At 37.3% G+C, this 23,435-nt stretch overlaps 1 protein-coding gene across 2 annotated transcripts in view; it reads left to right on the top strand.

Annotated features, from left to right (window-relative positions):
• pcif1 (phosphorylated CTD interacting factor 1) overlaps positions 1–23,435 on the top strand; it is a 144,454-nt gene that overhangs the window by 89,366 nt on the left and 31,653 nt on the right. For both annotated transcript variants that reach the window (XR_010017133.1, XM_063041544.1), the window contains 4 exons: positions 3,896–4,058; positions 14,587–14,759; positions 18,775–18,861; positions 20,502–20,686. Coding sequence is in view for 1 of the 2 variants with exons in the window: in XM_063041544.1 (XP_062897614.1) it covers positions 3,896–4,058; positions 14,587–14,759; positions 18,775–18,861; positions 20,502–20,686 (608 nt within the window). In the remaining variant the exon portion in view is untranslated. The remainder of the gene's footprint in view (positions 1–3,895; positions 4,059–14,586; positions 14,760–18,774; positions 18,862–20,501; positions 20,687–23,435) is intronic.

Genomic DNA, 23,435 nt, shown 5'->3' with positions numbered 1-23,435 from the left:
GACTGGTGTACAATGATACCCAGGTCTCGTTGCACCTCCCCTTTTCCTAATCGGCCACCATTCAGATAATAATCTGTTTTCCTGTTCTTGCCACCAAAGTGGATAACCTCACATTTATCCACATTAAATTCCATCTGCCATGAATTTGCCCACTCACCTAACCTATCCAAGTCACCCTGCATCCTCTTAGCATCCTCCTCACAGCTAACACTGCCGCCCAGCTTCGTGTCATCCGCAAACTTGGAGATGCTGCATTTAATTCCCTCATCTAAGTCATTAATATATATTGTAAACAACTGGGGTTCCAGCACTGAGCCTTGTGGTACCCCACTAGTCACTGCCTGCCATTCTGAAAAGGTCCCGTTTATTCCCACTCTTTGCTTCCTGTCTGCCAACCAATTCTCTATCCACATCAATACCATACCCCCAATACCGTGTGCTTTAAGTTTGCACACTAATCTCCTGTGTGGGACCTTGTCAAAAGCCTTTTGAAAATCCAAATATACCACATCCACTGGTTCTCCCCTACCTACTCTACTAGTTACATTCTCAAAAAATTCTATGAGATTCGTCAGACATGATTTTCCTTTCACAAATCCATGCTGACTTTGTCCGATGACTTCACCGCTTTCCAAATGTGTTGTTATCACATCTTTGATAACTGACTCTAGCATTTTCCCCACCACCGATGTTAGGCTTACCGGTCTATAATTCTCCGGTTTCTTTCTCCCTCCTTTTTTAAAAGCGGGACCGGGACCGTCCAATCCTCAGGAACTAATCCAGAATCTAAAGTGTTTTGAAAAATTATCACTAATATATCCACTATTTCTTGGGCCACTTCCTTAAGCACTGTGGGATGCAGACCATCTGGCCCTGGGGATTTACCTGCCTTCAATCCCTTCAGTTTACCTAACACCACTACCCTACTAACATGTATTTCCCTCAGTTCCTCCATCTCAGTAGACCCTTGGTCCCCTACTATTTCTGGAAGATTATTTATGTCCTCCTTAGTGAAGATAGAACCAAAGTAGTTATTCAATTGGTCTGCCATGTCCTTGTTCCCCATGATCAATTCACCTGTTTCTGACTGTAAGGGACCTACATTTGTCGTAACCAATCTTTTTCTTTTCACATATCTATAATAGCTTTTACAGTCAGTTTTTATGTTCCCTGCCAGCTTTCTCTCATAATCTTTTTTCCCTTTCCTAATTAAGCCCTTTGTCCTCCTCTGCTGGACTCTGAATTTCTCCCAGTCCTCAGGTGTGCCGCTTTTTCTGGCTAATTTGTATGTTTCTTCTTTGGAATTGATACTATCCCTAATTTCCCTTGTCAGCCATGGGTGCACTACCTTCCCTGGTTTATTCTTTTGCCAAACTGGGATGAACAATTGTTGTAGTTCATCCATGCGATCCTTAAATGCTTGCCATTGCATATCCACCGTCAACCCTTTAAGTATCATTTGCCATTCTACCTTAGCTAATTCACGTCTCATACCTTCAAAGTTACCCTTCCTTAAGTTCAGAACCTTTGTTTCTGAATTAACTATGTCACTCTCCATCTTAGTGAAGAATTCCACCATATTATGGTCACTCTTACCCAAGGGGCTTTGCACAACAAGGTTGCTAACTAACCCTTCCTCTTTACTCAATACCCAGTGTGGAATGGCCTGCTCTCTAGTTGGTTCCTCGACATGTTGGTTCAGAAAACTATCCCGCATACATTCCACAAAATCCTCTTTCTCAGCGCCCTTACCAATTTGGTTCACCCAATCTATATGTAGATTGAAGTCACCCATTATAACTGCTGTTCCTTTATTGCACGCATTTCTAATTTCCTGTTTAATGCCATCCGCAACCTCACTACTACTATTAGGTGGCCTGTACACAACTCCCACCAGCGTTTTCTGCCCCTTAGTGTTATGCAGCTCTACCCATATCCTCCCGGCTCATGTCCTTCCTTTCTATTGCGTTAATCTTCTTTCTAACCAGCAATGCCACCCCACCTCCTTTTCTTTCATGTCTATCCATCCTGAATATTGATATCCCTGAATGTTGAGCTCCCATCCTTGGTCACCCTGGAGCCATGTCTCTGTGATCCCAACTATATCATATTCATTAATAACTATCTGCACATTCAATTCATCTACCTTGTTACGAATGCTCCTTGCATTAACACACAAAGCCTTCTGGCTTGCTTATACAACACCCTTAGCCCTTATACAATTATGTTGAAAAGTGGCCCTTTTTGATTTTTGCCCTGGATGTGCCAGCCTGCCACTTTTACCTTTTGCTTCTACCCTCATTTTACACCCCTCTATCTCTCTGCACTTCTTCCCATCCCCCTGCCACATTAGTTTAAATCCTCCTGAACAACAGTAGCAAATGCTCCCCCTAGGACATTGGTTCCAGTCCAGCCCAGGTGCAGACCGTCCTGCTTGTACTGGTCCCACCTCCTCCAGAACTGGTTCCAATGCCCCAAAAATTTGAATCCCTCCCCCGTGCATTTTTTCAAATCTGCATCAAATCTCAGTTTCATAAGAAAATCAGCTGGTATGTTACTCCAAGCGCCTTGGAGAACTTGCCACAGTTCTTCTGCAGACTTTGGCTGCTTTGCCATGAAAGTGATCTTCATGGAAGAGTTGCTGCCAAAAAGCCATTTCTCCAAAGGGAAAACAAAGCCAAGAGACTCACCCATGCTCAAAAACACAAGGACTGGGGTGCTGAACAATGGTGGCAAGAGATTGATGTCAAAATTTGAAACTTTTAGCTCAAACAATGGCCTTTTTGTAGAAGAGCTTGAGAGCACGACATAGATGATTGGCTGCAGCCAACAGTGAATCACAGCAGAGGTTCCCTGCAGGTTTGGGGCTGCATTTCTGCAAATGGAGTTCGTAATCTGGTCAGAATTAATGGAATTCTCAATACTGAGAAGTACAAGCAGGTTCTCATTGATCACTCTATACCACCAGGGAGGCATCTGATCGGTTCCAACTTCATTCTGCAGCAGTACAATAACCTCAAGTACATGGCCAAGATCGTAAAGAACTATGCAAACACAAGAAAATCTGCAGATGCTGGAAATTCAAACAACACACACAAAATGCTGATGGAAAGCAGCAGGCCAGGCAGCATCTATAGGAACAAGTACAGTCGACGTTTTGGATCTTGATCCGAAACATCGACTGTACTTGTTCCTATAGACGCTGCCTGGCCTGCTACGCTCCACCAGCATTTTGTGTGTGTTGCTCATAAAGAACTATCTTCAGTGAAAGTGAAGAACAAGGAGTTCTGCAACAGATGCTATGGCCTCCACAGAGCCCTAATCTCAACATCATTGAGGCTGTCTGCAGTTACCTGGAGAGACAAGCAGGCAAGGCAGCCAAAGTCTACAGAAGAACTGTGGCAAGTTCTCCAAGGTGCTTGGAATAACATACCAGCTGATTTTCTTATGAAACTGAGATTTGATGCAGTTTTAAAGGCAATGGGTGATCATAACAAATATTGACTTAGTTTTTTTACTGTTTATTGCTTTTTATAGGAAATTTTTTGATATTTAGAAACTTCATTTCATTATTTTTGTAAGCATCTTTACAGATTTTTTTTTAAATATGCCAAACACTTTTGCATAGTACTTTAATACTGGAATGATCCCTTTTAGCACTGATTCTAGCAGAACTCTTGTTTCTGAGCAGGTGTCCTGAACACTAAATAACAATAGAGCAGAAAAGCTAATGCTTCATACCAAGAAATTTCCAACTATTGATAGAGGTATTGGAACTTAAAGAATAGTAATATGAAAATCGTGGGTTTTATAAATGTTATTTATGAATACTTCTTTATAGAAATATATTGTGATCTAATTTGTTGGATGAAATCCTGAATCTTGTTTATTGCAGGAGAGGCTTGAACATTTGCGGAAACAATGTGGACCCCATGTGGCAGCAGTGGCTAAAGATTCAGTGGAGGCAATCTGTGGAAAGATATATTACATATCTAGTGAATATGCGAAGCGAGTCCGAGAGAAGCATTTAGCAGTACTTCGTGAGTGCAATATCTCAGGTGAGTTATGCAGTCACTAGCAAGCCAATAATAAAGATTTAAAGTATGAAGAGTATCATGAACTGGATAACAGAGCTTTTACTGTTCTAGCTTCTTTGGGCTCCTTTCACACCAAAAATGTAGGTCACCATTATTTATCAGAGGTTTTTCTGTATCTTCCATCAAGATGGATACAAAATAGTGGTTAATTTCTGTCATTTCCTTGTTTTCCAATGTATTGTCTCCTATCTCATTCTATAAAGGACCCACATTAACTTCTAGTCTTGTACTATGTGTGTAAGAAGTCTCATAGTCTGCTATTATGTTTCTCACTAGCTAACCCACATAATCATCTTTTTTCCTTATTAATACCTTTTCATCCTTTACTGAATTCTGAAGCTTTCACAGTACTTAGCCTTATTACATTTTTGGGCAATTTTGCCTTTGATCTAATACAGCTTTTAACTTCCCTTCATGGCAATGACTGGACCATTGTTCCTCTTGGCATTTTGTGCTATATTTAAGTAAACTATGTATTAATATTAAATGTTAGGCAATTTTTACTTATTGTCATACATTATACAGTGCCTATAAAAAGTATTCACATTTCTTCCTTACCCCCACCCCCTCCCCCCCCCCAGAAGTTTTCAGGATTTGTTGATTTACAGCATTGAATTTAATTTGGCTTTTTTATTTTGACACTGATCGACAGAAAAAGTCTCCTTTGAGTCAAAGTGAAAACAGGTCTTTATAAAGTGACCTAAATTAATTACAAATATAAAACACTAAACTAGATTATGAAGACACACAATCCTCTTTTTATTGTCATTTAGTAATGCATGCATTAAGAAATGATACAATATTTCCTCTGGTGTGATATCACAAAACACAGGACAGACCAAGACTGAGAAAACTAACAAAACCACATAATTATAACATATAGTTACAACAGTGCAACAACACCATAACTTGATGAAGAACAGTCCATGGCACAGTAAAAAGTTCAAAATCTCTCAAATGCCCTACATCTCACGCAGACGGGAGAAGGAAGAAAAACTCTCCCTGCCATGCCCGACTACAGTCCGACTCTGAGTCGTCCGAAAACTTAGAGCCTCCAATCTGCTCTCTGACAGCGAGTACCGAACACCATCTCTATCCGAACGATTCGACCTCAATCTCGGTCGCCAACAGCAGGCAAAGCCGGGGATTTTGAGGCCTTCCCTCCAGAAGATTCTCGATCACGCAGTAACATCAGCAGCGAACCTGCGTTTCAGAAATTTCTCCAGATGTTCCTCTGTGCTTTCACGTCTGTCTCCATCAAATAATTGATAACATAAATATTCAGCACCATTAATATGACACACCAACTCTTCATTGGTGCAGCCAATTGATTTTAGAAATCACATAATTAGTTAAATGGAGTGTGCAGTAAAGATGTTTCAATTGATTATAGTAGAAATACACATGTATCTGGAAAGTCCAATTGCTGGTGAGTCAGTATTCTGGTAAAAACTACACCATGAAGACAAAAGAACACATCGAGCAATTTTGCAAAAAAGGTTATTGAAAAGCCCAAGTCAGGAGATGGATGCAAGAAAATTTCCAAGTCACTGAATATCCTTTAGAGTACAGTCATCAAGAAATGGAAAGAATATGGCACAGCTGTAAATCTGCCAAGAACAGGCCATTCTCAAAAACTGAGTGACCATGCAAGAAAGGGACTAGTGAGGGAGGCCACCAACAGACTTATGATAACTCTAGAGGAGTTACCAATTTCAGTGGCTGAGATGGGAGAGACTGCATGTGCAACTGTTGCCCAGGTGCTTCACCAGTCACAGCTTTATGGGAGAGTGGCAAAAAGAAAAAAAAACTCTCATGAAATCGTTGCTAGAGTTTACCAGAGGGCACGTGGGAGACTCTGAAGTCAGCTGGAAAAAGGTTCTGTGATCTGATGAAACCAAAATGGAGTTTTTTGGCCATCAGACTAAACGCTATGTTTGGTGCACACCATACCTACCATGAAGCATAGTGGTGGCTGCATCATGCTGTGGGGATGCTTCACTGCAGCAAGCCTTGGAAGGCTTGTAAAGGTAGAAGATAAAATGAATGCAGCAAAATACAGGAAAATTATAGAGGAAAACCTGATGAAGTCTGCAAGAGAACTGTGACTTGGGAGAGTTCTTTTCCGGCAAGACAATAACCCCAGGCATAAAGTCAAAGCTGCATGGGAATGGCTTAAAAGCATTCCTGGATTGGCCAAGTCAGAGTCCAGATCTCAGTCCAATTGAGAATCTGTGGCTGGACTTGAAAAGGACTGTTCACTCACAATCCCCCTGCAATCTGACAGAGCTTAAGCAGTTTTGTAAAGAAGAATGGAGGAAAATTGCAGTGTCCAGATGTGCAAAGCTGATAGAGACCTATCCACACAGACTCGAGGCAGTAATTACTGCCAAAAGTGCATCTACTAAATACTGACTTGAAGGGAGTGAATACTTATGCAATCAATTATTTAATGTTTAATAATTAATAAATTTAGACCAATTTGTAGAAATTTGTTTTCAGTTTGACACAGAAGTCTTTCTGTTCATCAGTGTCAAAGCCAGATTAAATCCACTGTGATTCAATGTTGTAAAACAATACAATGTGAAAGTTTCCAAGGTGGGTGAATACTTTTTATAGGCATTGTATAATGTGCTGGTTGCATTGTTATTGTTTATAAAGGCGAATGTATCCTCATTGTGTCTGTATTTTCGCTCAATTTGTAAAGTTCAGGAACCTGCATGTTTTGCTTTTAAATGTCTTTATTAACACTCCTGCCACCTTTTGAAGGTTGTGCACATGCATACTCGGGTCTCTCAATACCTTATTGAATTGAACTCTTTACATTTTGCATTTCTTACAGAGTTTCGTAATTTCCTTCTCTATATCAGATCATTATATGGATCAGCTGCTAGGTCCTTCCATTTCAGTAGCCTGTATACATTCTTTGTAGTCCATAATTACTGTCCTCTTTAAGCTCTCTCTCCCTGTCTAAAGACAGAAAATGCAAGAAATGAATGTAAACGTGTTCAACCCCAGATCCCTTTCCTGAAGAATTTAGGATTTAGCAGCAGATCATAAAGGAAAGAGTTAAGTTGCAGGCATCTGTAGATAAAGGATAATTTGCAAGTGAATAGTCAGGATCAGAAAACTTCAGGTGTAAGAACTAATATGATGCAGGTTAACCTTTCATTCTATTTTGTTGATATAAATTTTCTTTAAAAAGAGAGAAATTACACATATGCGGAAGTTGACTCTATAAGTGTTTCAGGATCTCAAGAAGCTGCAGAGGTTATAGGTTCAATCAGCTCCGTCAAGATTCAGATCTTGATCACCATTCAAATGATGGGTCTTGGTAATCCTCCCCACCATTGAGGGCATCTTCAAGAGATGGTGCCTCAAGAAGGTGGCATCCATCATTAATGGACCTCACCAGTGGGACATGCCCTCTTTTTGTTACTGCCATCAGGAAGCAGGTGCTGGAGCCTGAAGACCCATACTCAGTGATTTAAGAACAACTTTGTTGGGGGGGCGTCACGTGATGACATGGGATTGAGACATGTAAATCCAGCTCTCTCATAAAAAATCAGCAAAGTACCAGTTAAACAAAACAAAGTTAATAAATACTTTCCGAAAACTATTTATAAACTTTGCAAGACTACTTTACGATATGCCTCGTAAACCGCAACAGAAGAAGTCTGTTGTTGCGAAGTCACCGCGAGATGGGAAGAAAAAAAGGCCTACTGCAACGATGGAGCCTCGGACTCAGGTTGGATCTCCTTCGGAGGAGATGCATTCTATCTCTGGCGTAGAACAGGGAGCAATGGCGGCGGTAGCGGTCTCTTGGAAGAAGATGCGGGAAATGCGCATGCGCACATCGACACAACTCAAACTACAAGAACCGACAGCCACTGCAACTGAAAGTGACTCAGAGTCAGAATTGGATTCCACAGAGAACACAGATGAAGTGGAGGAGGAAGAACTGGAAGAGATTGGAAGTAAAGGAGATGATGGAGACATAAAAGAGGCTTTATTGCAACTAGCGGCTGAACTAAGAAAAGTAAGAGCAGAGTTTAGAGATATGAAGATGTGCTATAATAAAGCTATGAAAAGACAGGATAAAATGGATAAGAAGCTTCAGAAGATGGAAAGAGCAATGGGGCATATGAATGATAGAGTGGAAAAAACAGAAAATGATCTGCTTGTCTGGAACTCGGAAAGAAATCGACTCTTGGAGAAAGTGGACATGTTGGAAAATTTCAGTAGACGTAATAATATCAAAATTGTTAGTCTTAAAGAAGGTATGGAGGGAGAAAATCCAATTGAGTTTTTTCAAAGATGGATCCCGGAAGTTTTGCAAATGAAAGAGGAGGTTCGATCAATTGAAATTAAGCGGGCACATGGAGCTCTAAGACCAAAACCACAAGATGACCAATATCCACGATCGATTTTAATAAAATTCTTAAGATTTCAAGACAAGGAAAGGATTCTACAGGCAGCTGCCCAAGCTGCCAAGAATAGAAAAGGGCCATTGATGATTCAAGGGAACAAAGTTTTTTTCTACCCTGACATAAGTTATGAACTTTTGAAGGGAAGGAAGAAATTTAATCCAGTGAAAAAACTCCTATGGGATCACGGTTATCAATTTATATTGCGTTATCCTGCAACCTTGAAGATTTTTTTGCCTGGTGGAGAAAAAAGATTTCTTGATGACTACCGGAAAGCAGAGCAGTTTGTGCGAGATTCTCTGAATATTCACCAGATACAAGAACAAATCCAGGGGAGCGAGATAGATTGAAGATGAAGACTGGGTCAAGAATGGACTTGTTGGATTTTTGGGCGGATGAATATATAAATATATTATTAATTATACGGCGGGGGGGAAGAAAGATTAAAATTTGAAGAATACTAGTTGGGAATAGTAACATTAATTTTGTTTATATATATATATAATTTTTTTTTTGTTGCGGGGGAGCTGGAAGAAGCACTGACCAATTGCTACGCTAATCATGTGTGCAAGCGTGGCTTTAGCCACGACCCGCAAAATGGAGGGGGGTAGTGTTGTGTATCTTTTCAGTCACAACATTAGTGGGGGGGTATTTTGATTTTTCTTTTTTTGTATCTTTTCTATCTTTTTCTTTTTGCCTGGAGGGTTGGGAGGGAAACACATAGCAACATGGTGAAGTTCAAAGAGATTCCCCAAGGAACTATGAGAGTTGAGAAGATAAGTAATGTTTTAGATTGGAGTAACTTTGTTAAGAATAATAACTAATTTATTGAATTTTTTTGAGTTTTAATGTTAATGGGCTTAATGGACCAGTGAAAAGAAAAAGAATCTTAACACACATTAAGAAAATGAAGATAGATTTAGCCTTTTTACAGGAAACGCATTTAACAGAAACAGAACATCAGAAACTAAAGAGAGATTGAGTGGGTAGTGTTGTTGCGGCTTCATTTAATTCAAAAGCGAGGGGAGTAGCAATTTTGATCAATAAAACGTTATCAATTAGAATACAAAATGTAATAACCGATTCTGCGGGGAGATATGTGATTATACATTGTCAACTTTTCTCTGAATTATGGACATTTATGAATATTTATGCACCAAATGAAAACGATGCAGAATTCATACAAGAAGCTTTTTTGAATTTGGCGGATGCTCATGAAAAAATATTAATTGGAGGAGACTTTAATTTTTGCTTAGACCCAATCTTAGATAGATCAACTAAGGCTGTTATAAAATCGAAGGTAGTAAATCTAACTTTATCATTGATGAAAGATTTAAATTTGATTGATATATGGAGAAGAATCAATCCTAAAGGAAGAGACTATTCGTTCTATTCTCATAGACATAAAACTTACTCAAGGATAGATTTTTTCCTATTATCAATGCATATTCAACACAGAGTGAAAAATATGGAATATAAAGCAAGAATATTGTCAGATCATTCTCCTTTATTAATGACAATAATAACGATTGATAAGGAAGAAGTGGCTTATAGATGGAGATTTAATTCAACATTATTAAAACATGAAGGTTTTTGTGATTTTATGAAAAAGCAGATCCAATTTTTTTTGGATACAAATTTTCATTCAGTGGATGATAAATTTATATTATGGGATGCGATGAAAGCATATCTGAGGGGCCAGATAATAAGTTATACGTCTAAAATTAAGAAAGAATATATGGCAGAACTAGATCAATTGGAAAAAGAGATTACAGAATTAGAAAAAGAATCTCAAAGATATATCTCGGAAGAAAAACGAAGGCAACTTGTCAATAAGAAGTTACAATATAATACGCTTCAGACATATAGAATGGAAAAAGCAATTATAAGAACTAAGGAAAGGTATTATGAGTTAGGTGAGAGAGCACATAAAATTCTTGCCTGGCAGTTGAAAACAGAACAAGCTTCCAAAACAGTAAATGCAATTAGAACAAGTGCAAATAAAATATCTTATAAACCTCTTGAAATAAATGAAACCTTTAAAAGTTTCTATTTTGAATTATATCAATCAGAATCACAAAATGATGTTAATGAGATGGAAAGGTTTTTATCACAAGTAACTCTTCCAAAATTGAACTCGGAAGAACAGAAGGGATTAGATATGCCTTTTACATTAAAAGAAATTGAAGAAGCTTTAGGATCACTTCAAAGTAATAAATCTCCAGGAGAAGATGGTTTTCCACCTGAATTTTATAAAAAGTTCAAATATTTATTATTTCCTCTCTTTATGGAGTTAATACGTCAAGCAGAAAAAACACATAAACTCCCAGAATCTTTTTCAACAGCGATTGTAATAGTATTGCTAAAAAAAGACAGAGACCCTATGAAACCAACATCATACAGGCCTATTTCTTTATTGTATACTGATTATAAAATAATAGCAAAAACTTTATTGAATAGATTATCTAAATATTTACCAAAATTAATACATATGGATCAAACAGGATTTATTAAAAATAGACAATTGGCAGATAATGTAACTCGGCTACTCAATATAATTCATTTGGCACAAAAAAGGGACGAGAAGAGTATAGTAGTAGCCTTGGATGCAGAAAAAGCATTTGATAGATTAGAATGGGATTTTTTATTTAAAATATTAGAAAAATATGGGTTAGGAACATCTTTTATAAATTGGATTAAAATTTTAAATTCTAACCCTAAGGCTAAAGTAGTGACAAACTCTCAAATTTCAACACCATTCCAGTTAAAAAGGTCAACTAGACAAGGTTATCCATTATTACCTGCTTTATTTGTACTGGCGATAGAGCCATTAGCAAAACTAATCAGAATTGATCCAGATATTATGGGTTTTAGAGTTAATCAGGAGGAATATCAAATTAATCTTTTTGCCGATGATGTTTTGATTTACTTAACAAACCCACAACATTCGTTACATAAATTATCTTCTAGATTGGATGAATATGGGAAGGTATCAGGTTATAAAATAAATTGGGATAAAAGTGAAATTTTACCTCTTACTAAAGGAGACTGTAGTCAATGTCGGTTAGCAACCCAATTTAGATGGCCGGTAAATGGTATCAAGTATTTAGGTATAAGACTTGATAATGATGTAAAGAATTTATATAAATTTAATTATTTACCACTATTGAAAAAAATTCAAGAAGATCTTGACAAATGGATGATACTACCAATAACATTAGTACGTAGAGTCAATGTTGTAAAAATGAACATATTTCCTAGATTACAGTATTTGTTTCAAACATTACCAATACAATTGCCTCAGAAATTTTTTCAAGAGTTAAATAAATGTGTGAGAAAATTTCTTTGGAAAGGTAAAATGTCAAGAATATCATTGGAAAAATTGACATGTAAATTTGAGTTAGGAGGGTTACAACTTCCAAACTTTAAGAATTATTATAAAGCAAATCAACTTAGATTTATTGCATCTTTCTTCGATGATCGAAAACCAGCATGGATTAAAATAGAATTAGACAAGATAGGAGAAAATAGACCTGAAGATTTTATATATAAATGGGAATCTAAATGGATACAGGAAAACAAAGAATCTCCTATATTAACAACATACATCAAAGTTGCTGGTGAACGCAGCAGGCCAGGCAGCATCTATAGGAAGAGGCGCAGTCGACGTTTCAGGCCTGATAATGAAATACAGAAATCTTTATTAGCAAGGAGACCTTTGTTCCAAAACGGACTTATTCCTTTTACAATGGACAATCAACTTTTATATAATTGGTACCAAAAAGGGAATAAATTTATAGGAGATTGTTACAAACGAGGTATATTGATGACATTTGAACAACTAAAGGATAAATATAAAATATCAAATAACAATTTCTTTTGTTACCTTCAATTAAGGGCTTACTTAAAAGGTAAGCTGGGTCAAACAATGTTTTTGCCAAAACCTAATGAAATTGAAACTTTAATTCAAAAAGGGAAAATTTAAAAAATTATTTCTTGTATGTATAATTTGATTCAAAAACAGACAATTAAACAAGGAATCCATAAGTCAAAACAAAAATGGGAAACAGATCTGAATATTAATATTGATGAAACAAATTGGTCAAGACTCTGTCTTGACAGTATGACAAATACAATAAATGTTCAACTTAGATTAGTAAAATATAATTTTTTACACCAATTATATATTACACCACAAAAATTAAATAGATTAAATTCAAATCTATCCGATAAATGCTTTCGGTGTAATCAAGAAATTGGTACTTTCTTACATTCTACTTGGTCTTGTTTTAAAATTCAACCCTTTTGGATAAATTTAAGAGTCTTTTTGGAACAAATTACTGGAATTCAACTTGCACATAACCCTGTATTATTTCTATTAGGTGATATTGAAGGGATAAAGCCGAAACTTAAATTGAATAAATATCAGAAAGAATTTATAAAAATTGCATTGGCAGTAGCTAAGAAGACTATAGCAGTTACTTGGAAATCTGATTCGTATTTAAGTATGAATCATTGGAATAATGAAATGGCTAGTTCTATTCCACTCGAAAAAATTACTTATAATTTAAGAGATAAATATGTAACATTTTTGAATATTTGGCGCCCTTATTTACAAAAGATAGATGGCATATTTAAGTGCTCAGATAAAGATCTTGGTCCCTTGGGGAAAGTAACGAATAAGTATACCAAATTTATTTTGAATTCCATGGAGCATGTGGAAACCTTCCAATACCCAGGCGGTTCTTTTTTTTCTTCTTTTCTTTTTAGGTAGGACTTTATATGGGGGGGGAGGGTTAAGAGGAGGGGGGAGGGTAGATATTATCTTTTCATGTATTCATTTTGAAAACTCAATAAAAATTATATTAAAAAAAAGAACAGCTTTGTTTTTGGCATCAGACTTCTGAATGGTCCATTAACACATGATTCCTCATTAATCCAATTTTTGCACTATTTATTTGCTTCCATAATTTATAGTGTTATGCCTTTGCACTGTACTACTGCAGCAAAACAACAAATTTCACGTCATATGCAAGTAGTAATAAATTGGATTCTAAATTCTTACTCTAAATTGGTTTCTGTGATGGTGAGGGTCTCAGGAGGAAGTCAAGATGCACACTATACGTGTACTAGTTCCAGCTGAACGGAGTTGAAAATGATTTAGCCTTGTCTTTAGCACTCAATATTGGAATTGAATGTCCTTGGATGCCATCCCTCCTGTTGATTAAGTCACCACCAACATTCATGACTAGTTTGATAGAACCACAGAGCTTCCGTCCAATCAATTAATTATGAGAGTAGTTACCCATGTCTTTGGGATGCTGCCATTGCTGTTGTGCACATGTGTAGTTCTGTATCCTAACAACCTCAATTTTAGGTATGCCTGGTGCTGGTCTAGCATGCCGTTCTGCACTCTGTTAAACTGGTGTTGATCCCCAGCGTGATGATAAGCTGAGCAACAGGTTACAGACTGCAGTGAAACAGATTTCTGCTGTTGCTGGTGGTCATCATTGCCTCACGTATATCCAGTTTTGAATTGATCCAAGTCTATCCCATTTAGCAGAACTGCAGTGCTCCCCAATATGGTGGATTGGGTCCTTGGTGTAAAGACAGGAATTTGTCTCCACAAACTTTGTAGTGATTACCTTGTTGTCTTGGGTGATGTCAGGTGATCCATTCTTTTTTTTCCCCTTCTGTTTTTCAAAGTGAGCAATAATGCTACAATTGAGTAGCCTCCTAGTTCATTTCAGAGGCCATTTAAGAGCAACCACATTGGAATGTGTGGATTTGTATGTGGCCAGAGCAGGTAAAGATGACAAATTTCCTTTGCTGAGGGACTTTGCTGCACAAAATTGAATTAAACTGTGATGTTTTATATCTTCAAAAGCTGCTTTACAAAAGCATCTGGATACTTTAAAACTGTTACCTCAATTCAGATTACCATTTATTTATTTTAATACAAAGTTAGTAATGTAAATGATTATGGAATTGTTATTATAAAGAGGAGATTGAGTGCAATTTGCCTTCTGAAATCTTACATCTCATTTCTACTGTTCCTTCAGAAAAGTTGGAAAAGCCGGAAGTAATGGACAGGTTGGTGTACTGTTACCCTTCGAGGCTTCAATACCCAACAATTCCACTCCCACGTGTTGAAATGCACTTTGAGAATGATATTGCCTGTGTACGTTATAAAGGAGACGTTAGGAAAATCAACCGGAACTACTTAAGTAAACTGGTGAGTCTTTATTTTTTCATCTTGTTTTGTAGGGTTAGAGAGTATAAAATTGATCTTGTTTTGTAATATAATGTGAAATGCAACTGTAAGAAGGATTAGTAGGAAGTTGAGAAATTGGTGGCGAGGGTCTGGAACTCGGCCTAATGAAATGTTAAAGGCAGAAACCCTTAAAACATTTGAAACATATTTGAAAATGCATTTGAAGCTGTGTAATCTACAAGAAAGTAAGAATAAGCTGAATACTTCAGTTTCACCTGCAAGGACACAGCAGTGAATGGCCAGTGTCTTGAATTTCCACAGTTTTCTAAAGTGATTTAAAATTGGAGGAGAATAGAAATGGGGCGGAGCTAAATCCTGAAAGCAATTTGTAAGCAAAGATGCAAGTTTTAAGATCAAAACATTACTCAATTTCCCCTGGACCTACAAACCCAGTAGTCGTTCAGTGTTTACATAATATACATTTTAATTTTTTTCCTGCCAAAAAAGACAATTTCAGCTTTTTTCCACATTATACTCCATTGTGCCAACCAGGAAATGACCCATTTATTCCTGCAGAGCTTCCTAATAGACAACTAATCCTATCCTTGTTAATATGTTATCCTGCATCATGGGCTTTTAATTTTTTTCAACTGTCTTAAATACAGCACCCTGCTAAATGCCATGTGAAAATCTAAATATTGTAAATCCGCTGGTTTCCCCCCCCCGACCTTATACCGCACATGTTACTACTTCAAAGAACTGCAATAAACAGATCAAACATAGTTTCTCTTTTACAAAATATTTTAATTTTGCCTGATTACCTTGAATTTTCCTAAATGCCCTTCTAGAAATATCTCTAGTAATAACAATAAATATTTCCCTTATTACTGATGTTAATCTGAACTGGCCTAAGTTTCACATTTTGTCTCCTTTTTGAATAAAATTATTCCATTTGCTATTTTCCCATTTAATGGTGCACTCCCTGAAACTTAGGAACTTCAGAAAAGTAAAACTAATGAAATACCAGTCCCACAGGTCATTTTGTTTAAAGACCTTAAGATAAAATCTGCTAGGACCTGAGAGCTCTGATTAAAATAAGATTAGTTTTTGTCACATGTACATTGAAATATACAGTGAAATGCGGCATTTGCATCAAATCAAATCAGCGAAGTTTGTGCTCATAGCATGCCCACAACTCAGTAGCCCTAACTTGCGTCTTTAGAATGTGAGAAGTACCACCCAGAGGAAACCTATACTGTCACAGGGAGGACATTGAAAACTCCCCACAGCCTGCAGCAGGATTTGAACCCTGATTGGTGATCGCTGACACAGTAATAGCATTACACTAACATGCTACCCATTCCAATAATACTGGAATGTCTACCATTCCAATAATTGTTCAGTACTATTTCCTTAGTGATCTTAATTTTCCCAGATTCTTCCCTGCCTTCCAGATCCTGATTTGCAACTATTTCTGAGAGGTTACTTGCGTTCTTTATCATCTCCAATGCAAAACACTACTGGATGTCAAAACCGAACATTGTCAAGAACCAAGAAATACATATCTTAACAAATTATAAACCATTTTGAGATGACAGGAAGAGCTGTACCATCAACAATCAAACCATTAATTTGGTACCATAGAGTTGGAAGCCTTGAGTGAAGCATTATCAAGTCAAAAATGAATCATCTCTGTAGTAACAAACCTGTTAAGAAAACAAATGTACAGTGGTGCTAGGAAGTTTCTGAACCCTGTAGAATTTTCTCTATTTCTGCATAAATATGACCTAAGATATAATCAGCTTGTCACACAACTCCTAAAACTAGATAAAGAGAGCCCAATTAAATAAATAACAGAAAAAAAAGATTGTGCTTGTTCACTTATTTATTGAGAAAAATGATCCATTATTATATGTATTTGTTGGGAAAAGTATGTGAACCTCTGGGGTAATGCCTTCTACAAAAGCTATTCTGAGTCAGGTTTTCCAATCAATGAGTTGAGATTGGAGTTGTGGGTTGTAGAGGTGCCCTGCCCAATTTTTTTTTTAGAAGACACACAAACTCCCCAAATCTGTTTATGTGCACACTGCCTTGATCAAAACAACTTTGAGGACCTTGGAAGAAGGATTGTAGAGGTGCATGAAGCTGGAAAAGGCTACAAAAGCACTTCTAAAGACCTGAGTGTTCATCAGTCTACATTAAGAGAAATTTTCACAAATAGAGGAAGCTCAGTATTGTTGCTGCCCTCCCTAGGAGTGAGCATCCTGCAACAATTACACCAAGAGCACAATGGACAATGCTGAAGGAGGTGGAAAAAGAACCCAAGGGTAACAGCAGAAGACCTGCAGAAATCTCTAGAATGTACTATAAAGTCTCTGTTCGTGAGTCCACTATAAGAAAAACAGTGAACGAGAATGGTGTACATGAAAGGACACCATGGAAGAAACCACTACTCTCCAAAAAAGAAAATTGCTGCATGTCTCAAGTTTGCACGTCTCACATTTCCATCTGATCTGGGGAAGAGTGGTGAAAAACATAAAGAAACAACAGCCACAACAACAACCTCTCACTCAATGTCAGCAAGACCAAGGAGCTGATTATTAACTTCAGGAGGAGGAAACCAGAGTTCCATGAGCCAGTCTTCATCAGAGGATCAGAGGTGGAGAGAGTCAGCAGCTTTAAATTCCATGATGTTGTCATTTCAGAGGAGGGCCCAGCACATTAGTGCAATTACAAAGAAAGTACGGCAGCTCCCTACTTTCCTAGGTGTTTACAAAGATTCAGCATGACATTTAAGATTTTGACAAACCTTTATAGATGTGTGGTGGAGAGTATATTGACTGGCTGCATCACAGCCTGGTATGGAAACACCAGTGCCCTTGAACTGAAAATCCTGCAAACGGTAGTGGATACGGCCCAGTCCATCACAGGTAAAACCCTCCCCACCATTGAGCACATCTACATGAAACATTACCAAAAGAAAGCAGCATCCATCACCAGGGATCTCTCCCCCCCCCCCCCGCAACACACACACACACACACCAAGCCATGTCCTCTTCTCACTGCTGCCATCAGGAAGAAGGTACAGGAGCCTCAGGACTCACACCACCAGGTTCAGGAACAGTTATTATCCCTCAACCAGCAGGTTCTTGAAATAAAAGGGGTAATTTCACCTTCCCCATCATTGAAATGTTTTCTCAACCTATGGACTCACTTTCAAGGACTCTTCATCTCATGTTCTCCATATTTATTTGTTATCGATATTTCTTCCTTGTATTTGCATTTTTCTTTTGTTTTTTGCACACTGGTTGAATGCCTAAGTTGGTGTGGTTTCGTTGATTCTATTACGGTCATTATTCTATTATGGATTTACTGATTATGCCTGCAAAAAGGGTTGTGTATGGTGACGTATATGTACTTTAATAATTTACTTTAAACTTTGAAAAGTTCCCATTCTAGTGCTTTCATATAGGGTGTGTGCAAATCAAGAGATGCAGATGCCAAAAATTTCAAAAGCAGAATAACAAGTCAGGCAGCATCTTTGAAAGGAGCAACAGTCAATGTTTTAGGTCTGTAACCTTGTGCTTTCTTGGTGCAGCCTTGGCAGTTTTATGCTTGTAGGTAAACAGAGAGATGGACATCAAATGCTGCTGACAAATTATCAGCTCTGTGGAAGATGCCCTTTTGTCTGCCAGTGCAATAAGAAATTCATAGAGGAATGCTGCCAACTGACACATTCTTGACACAGGAGTACTTGCTGAGGGACGCACTGAATCTTGGTGCAGCCATCGCAAGGGCTCGGTGGGGAAGGACTACTGTATAGGGTTTTTTCCACTCCTGGAGAGGGAGGCGCTGTATTGGGCAAAGAAGCCCCTCAATTATTGTAGTAGTGTATCACCCCAGGGGGCCATAGGAGTGGCAACAGTCCGATTGGTTTTAAGGAATGTAAGAATGAAAATATGGTTTATTCTGATAGAAGAAACACAGAAAAGTAAATTAGTCCTTGAAAGAGCTTTATCTTATCTTTTTTTTTTAGGAACAGTTGTATAGGTACAGTTGTATTGATGATCCACGATTTGAAAAGTTCTTGGCAAGGGTCTGGTGTTTACTCAGGCGATATCAGGTAAGTTGTAAACTCAGTTGAAATCAACATTAAACAGCATTTCCCTTAGTGATTTCAGTGGCCAGTTATTATCTCTGCATCATAAATGCTTTTCACTGAACCCAAATTAAGCTTCAAGATTGCTTCATGGCTGCTTTCTCATTATCAGAAGTTGTGTTCTTTCCTCACTGTCCAGTGAAAACCTTGAATTTAACAATAGCTTCCAAATGCTCTGCAGAAATTCTAGCATTTGTATAGAGGTATTATTTTTAAAATTTCTCTTGATTTGTTTGTGCGTAGTTAAAGGATGTTTTTCTTTTGTTTTTGTTAATGCAATTAAAGTCAATGGCCCACCCTATTTGAACTAGTTCTGGCACAGGCTCTTCAGTTTGAAATTTATATTTTAAAAAATTTTAAATTATTGGTATAATTGCCTCAGTCTTTACAAAGTGTGAAAACTGCTGGTCCCTTTATGAGACCTGTCAGACAAATCACTCATTCAAAAGCAACACTAGTAACTACCATAATTTGGAAGTACATATGTGGTATAGGGACTTATTTAGAACACAGAAGCCTGCCTGCCTTCCAATTAACAACATTACAAGAGTATTCTCACTTGGATTTGAGCCACTAGTACCAAAGCCCAATTTGTTTCTATGTCCAAACCAAGTACAAGTCAGAACATAGTCACCTTCCACAGACCTCAGATGAACTTTCTTAGCATTTCATGTATTTTGATAATGACACTATAAGCCGCTTCCTCTGTCCGCAGCCTTAATCTAAGATGGACCTTGCTTCTAATGCCAGTATAACGCAATTGATAGTAAAGCTACTTTAGTATTGTAGAACACTGAATCTCTAATGGAAAGATGGATGCTCTTTTATGTTCAAGTTTTATTACCATTTAGAGTCTCAATAGTGTTTACTAATAAGTGGGTTGGTATTTAAAGAACAAGTAGATTTTTGAAAGATTAGGGAATTGAGGTCAATGGGGAACTGGCACAGTAGAGGTGAGGCCTGGAGCAGACCTGCTATTGAATGCTGGAACAGGCTTGATGGGTTGAGTGGCTCGCTCTGCTCATATTTTCTTGTGCTCTTAAAAAGAGCACTGGGTGTACATTGAATAAAGATATGTTATTACATGTAGAGGAAGGGCCAATTGACATAGTGCAAAGTTCTTTAAGAAATAATTTCAGAGAAATTCATCTCCATTTAGTAACACTTGAAATTTTCAGAATGACCACAGAGGCAGAGTATAATTTGCGGAGGCAGCTATTTAGCATGTTTCACACTACCAACTATGAATGCATGCAGCCTTTCTCAACCAACCACAGTAGCCCAGGCTTCCTTTCTGTTCTAGCTGAAAACAAAATTCTTATTTATAGAGGTTCGAATTTTTTCAAAGATTGAGAGTGACCAAAATACTTAAGTTCCTGTGAGTAGAGAAATCGCATAACAGGACCAGGTGAGCTGAAATTTTGGTTGGGGTCCATTTACAACAAAGGCTGATATTTGCTTTGCTGTTTATTTTCCCTGCAGATACATAACAGTGTTTTCAAAATGATGATTTACCACTGCATGTCACCATTAAATAACTGCAGGTTCTTGCTAATGATTCATTGCGAAAAGAAATGATTTTATAATAATCTGTTTTGTTTCAGTCCATGTTTGGTCTTGGAATACATGAAGGTACTGGCTTGCAAGGGGCTTTACCAGTAGCTGTATTTGAGACATTGAATAAACAGTTTGGTGTGACGTTTGAGTGCTTTGCCTCACCACTGAATTGTTACTTCAGACAGTACTGCTCTGCGTTCCCTGACACTGATGGCTACTTCGGTTCTAGGGGGTGAGTATGACATCATAATTTATTGCACAAGTTTGTTTTACTGAGCTAAATGCAAGTGTTTCTGTCTGTTGTGATCAATCAGTTAATAAATCTCCTACTAAAATCAGAGTTTGTTTATTTTCTGTGGTTTTTAAGTGGTAATGTATCTTTAAAGTTTTATATTTTGATTATGGTTATCTCAAGAATATTAGTTTGTTCTGATTTCTTTTGTCTTTCTCATCAGTTCCATGTTGGTTTCTCTTCCACATCTTTTTTGTCTCTCATTAATGATACTTTTTTTTTGTGCTTCTTCATATAATTTTTGTTTTTCACTTGTGCCTCTCAAGTAATGATAACCTCATCTCTCTGATGGACAGATTTGATTCAGGCTCTCATTTTGCTCCATGCTTCATTTTTATTTTTCTTTGGCTTCACTGTAGCATAATTTTGGATGGGTACAACATTCTTCTGTACCAAGAGAAGTGGAGAAAAGAAAAATGTTTTTTTTGTTGGGGGGAGTGGAGGAGAAAGTATCAATGAGAGTTCTGTGCAAGGCTGTAAAGTTCTATTACTCATGATTTCCAAGGCACTGTGCTTAATAGATATTGCATTCTTAAAAATGCATCTTTCTTCCAAGGTGCTAAAGAGATGGGATTGGGAGAAGGATGATGGAGTACATGGTGGTAAGGATCAGGATGCCACTGGAGGAAATAGAGAGCGTTGAGGGATTCAGGTGACACTGAAGGATGGTATATTGTTGGGTTGTAGGGTCAGACATACAATCAAATTGGTGGGTTTTGCTTGAAGGTTTTAATCTTTGGCATTTATCAGACTATCACCATTTGCTTAATGTGTTCTGCTCACATATGCCTTTTAATGTCCTGTCCTCCGTATTTTTTGGTTTTTGTGTACCTTTTTATAGTTGCCTTCATTGTAACTGTGCCTTTGTTTCTCTGTGACTCGCCTTCCTACTCCTATTTCTTGTGTTTTTCTTTCCCTCATCTTTCTTTCTCTGCCTTCCATAGCATTTTTTGTCTCTGTCCATGCCTGTCTTTTTATCATCTGTGCTCTCATTTATATTTCTCTCTTCTTCCCTTGTTTCTCTCTTTCTGACTTCTCTCCGTTTCTTATTCACATGTCTGATTTGCACAACCCTTTTCTCTCTCACTTACATCTCATACTTGCATTTTTCTCATTCCCTTTCTTCATCAATCGCATGTTCCTCTGATCCCCATGTACATTTTCTCATGCCATTTCGAAGTGTCACTCATTTCCATGACTGTCATTTATGTCATGCAGCTATGTATTCCTTTTTTCTTAATACTATTTTTGAAAAATTATATTTTTAGTGGGCATTTGCTAAGGTGGCACAGAATCAAATATTTAGGTTATTTCCACAGTAAGAGCAGTGTTACTGAAAAACAAGACAGTTTATATATAGAGTTAGAATCATTGAATTGCTTGTCAATTTGTGTGGGATCAGTGATTCCCATTCTGACAAAAAAAAAACTAGCAAACTGATTGTGGAATGAAAATAGAAGACAGATCAGGCAGCAGTATAAAATTAACATTTTAGCATAATCTTTCATTCCATTGTGGTATTTTGTTATCTCTGTGATACCTACCAGTTATAAGCTAAAGTAACAGATCTGAGGCTTTGTTGACTATGTGATTATATGGCCACTTTTGCCAACTCATTTAGTTCATCTAAGGTTTCGTGAATTCCAGACATTCATAAATTAGGCTCAAGTTAACTAAGACTATCAGACTTATTTTTATGTTATCATTCTGTTTGTGAGATTGCCTCACTTAATATGCACTCACTTCCTCAACTTTTCTTCTTCTTAACACATTTCCTAATTCTCTCCCACTGACTTGTACAGAAATAAATAAAATAAAATAAGGCACAAATGCCATTTTCAGTACTGGTGCACTGTTATGAATATCTGTGGCATATATATTAGAAGCTAATGTACTGGTATCAATAGCACCTTAACTTTAATATCTAATGCATGATGCAATATAACAATTTGTGGACCTATTCAGGGTACAACATTGTTACTGGAATCTCATCCAAAGTCCTGGATAATTGATCGGAAGACATGAATTTGAACCCACCGTTTTAACTTCAAGTAGTTAAACAAATCTAATAAAAGAAAACTAGTATCATTAGCAATGACTATTAAATTAACTTTAAAACTTATTTGGTTCATAAATGTACTATATTAGGGAAGGAAATATGCCATCCATATCTGGTTGGGCCAGGTGTGATTCCAAACCCAAAGTAACATGGCTAACTTGTAACAAGCCATCTGAAATAGTCAGGTAATTCACTCTGTTTAACCATGTATAATTAAAAGAGGTATGGTCAGAAACTTCTGCCATTGCCAGTGATATCCACATCCCATGAACTGTTAATGCTGGGTGTACTTAAGATCATTATCTGACTTGAATGATACCGGTGTACCATTACCAGTACCTGATGTACCTCTGTCAATACCAAGTGTCCTGATACCAATTTCTGGAAATTATTATCATTATTACTTAAATGTAATTTTATCAATGGAATTATAATTGGATTTCAGGAACAGAGAAGTCTGCATTGGAAATTGTCATGTTGGACAGGACCAATTGTCCCACAATTGTGACAGAATCCTGCCTAGGCACTTGCTGCTCTCCAGCAGCCAAACACAGGAAACCTGTGGAAAATGCTCAGGAATTGATTTGTACAGAAATTGTTTGTATAGAACAAATTCGTAACACTGTTATT

The sequence above is a fragment of the Mobula hypostoma genome, chromosome 2 (assembly GCF_963921235.1).
Source record: "Mobula hypostoma chromosome 2, sMobHyp1.1, whole genome shotgun sequence".
Classification (NCBI taxonomy): Eukaryota; Metazoa; Chordata; class Chondrichthyes; order Myliobatiformes; family Myliobatidae; genus Mobula; species Mobula hypostoma.
The sequence above is the reverse complement of the archived record's forward strand: the minus strand, read 5'-3'. Positions and strand labels throughout refer to the sequence as shown.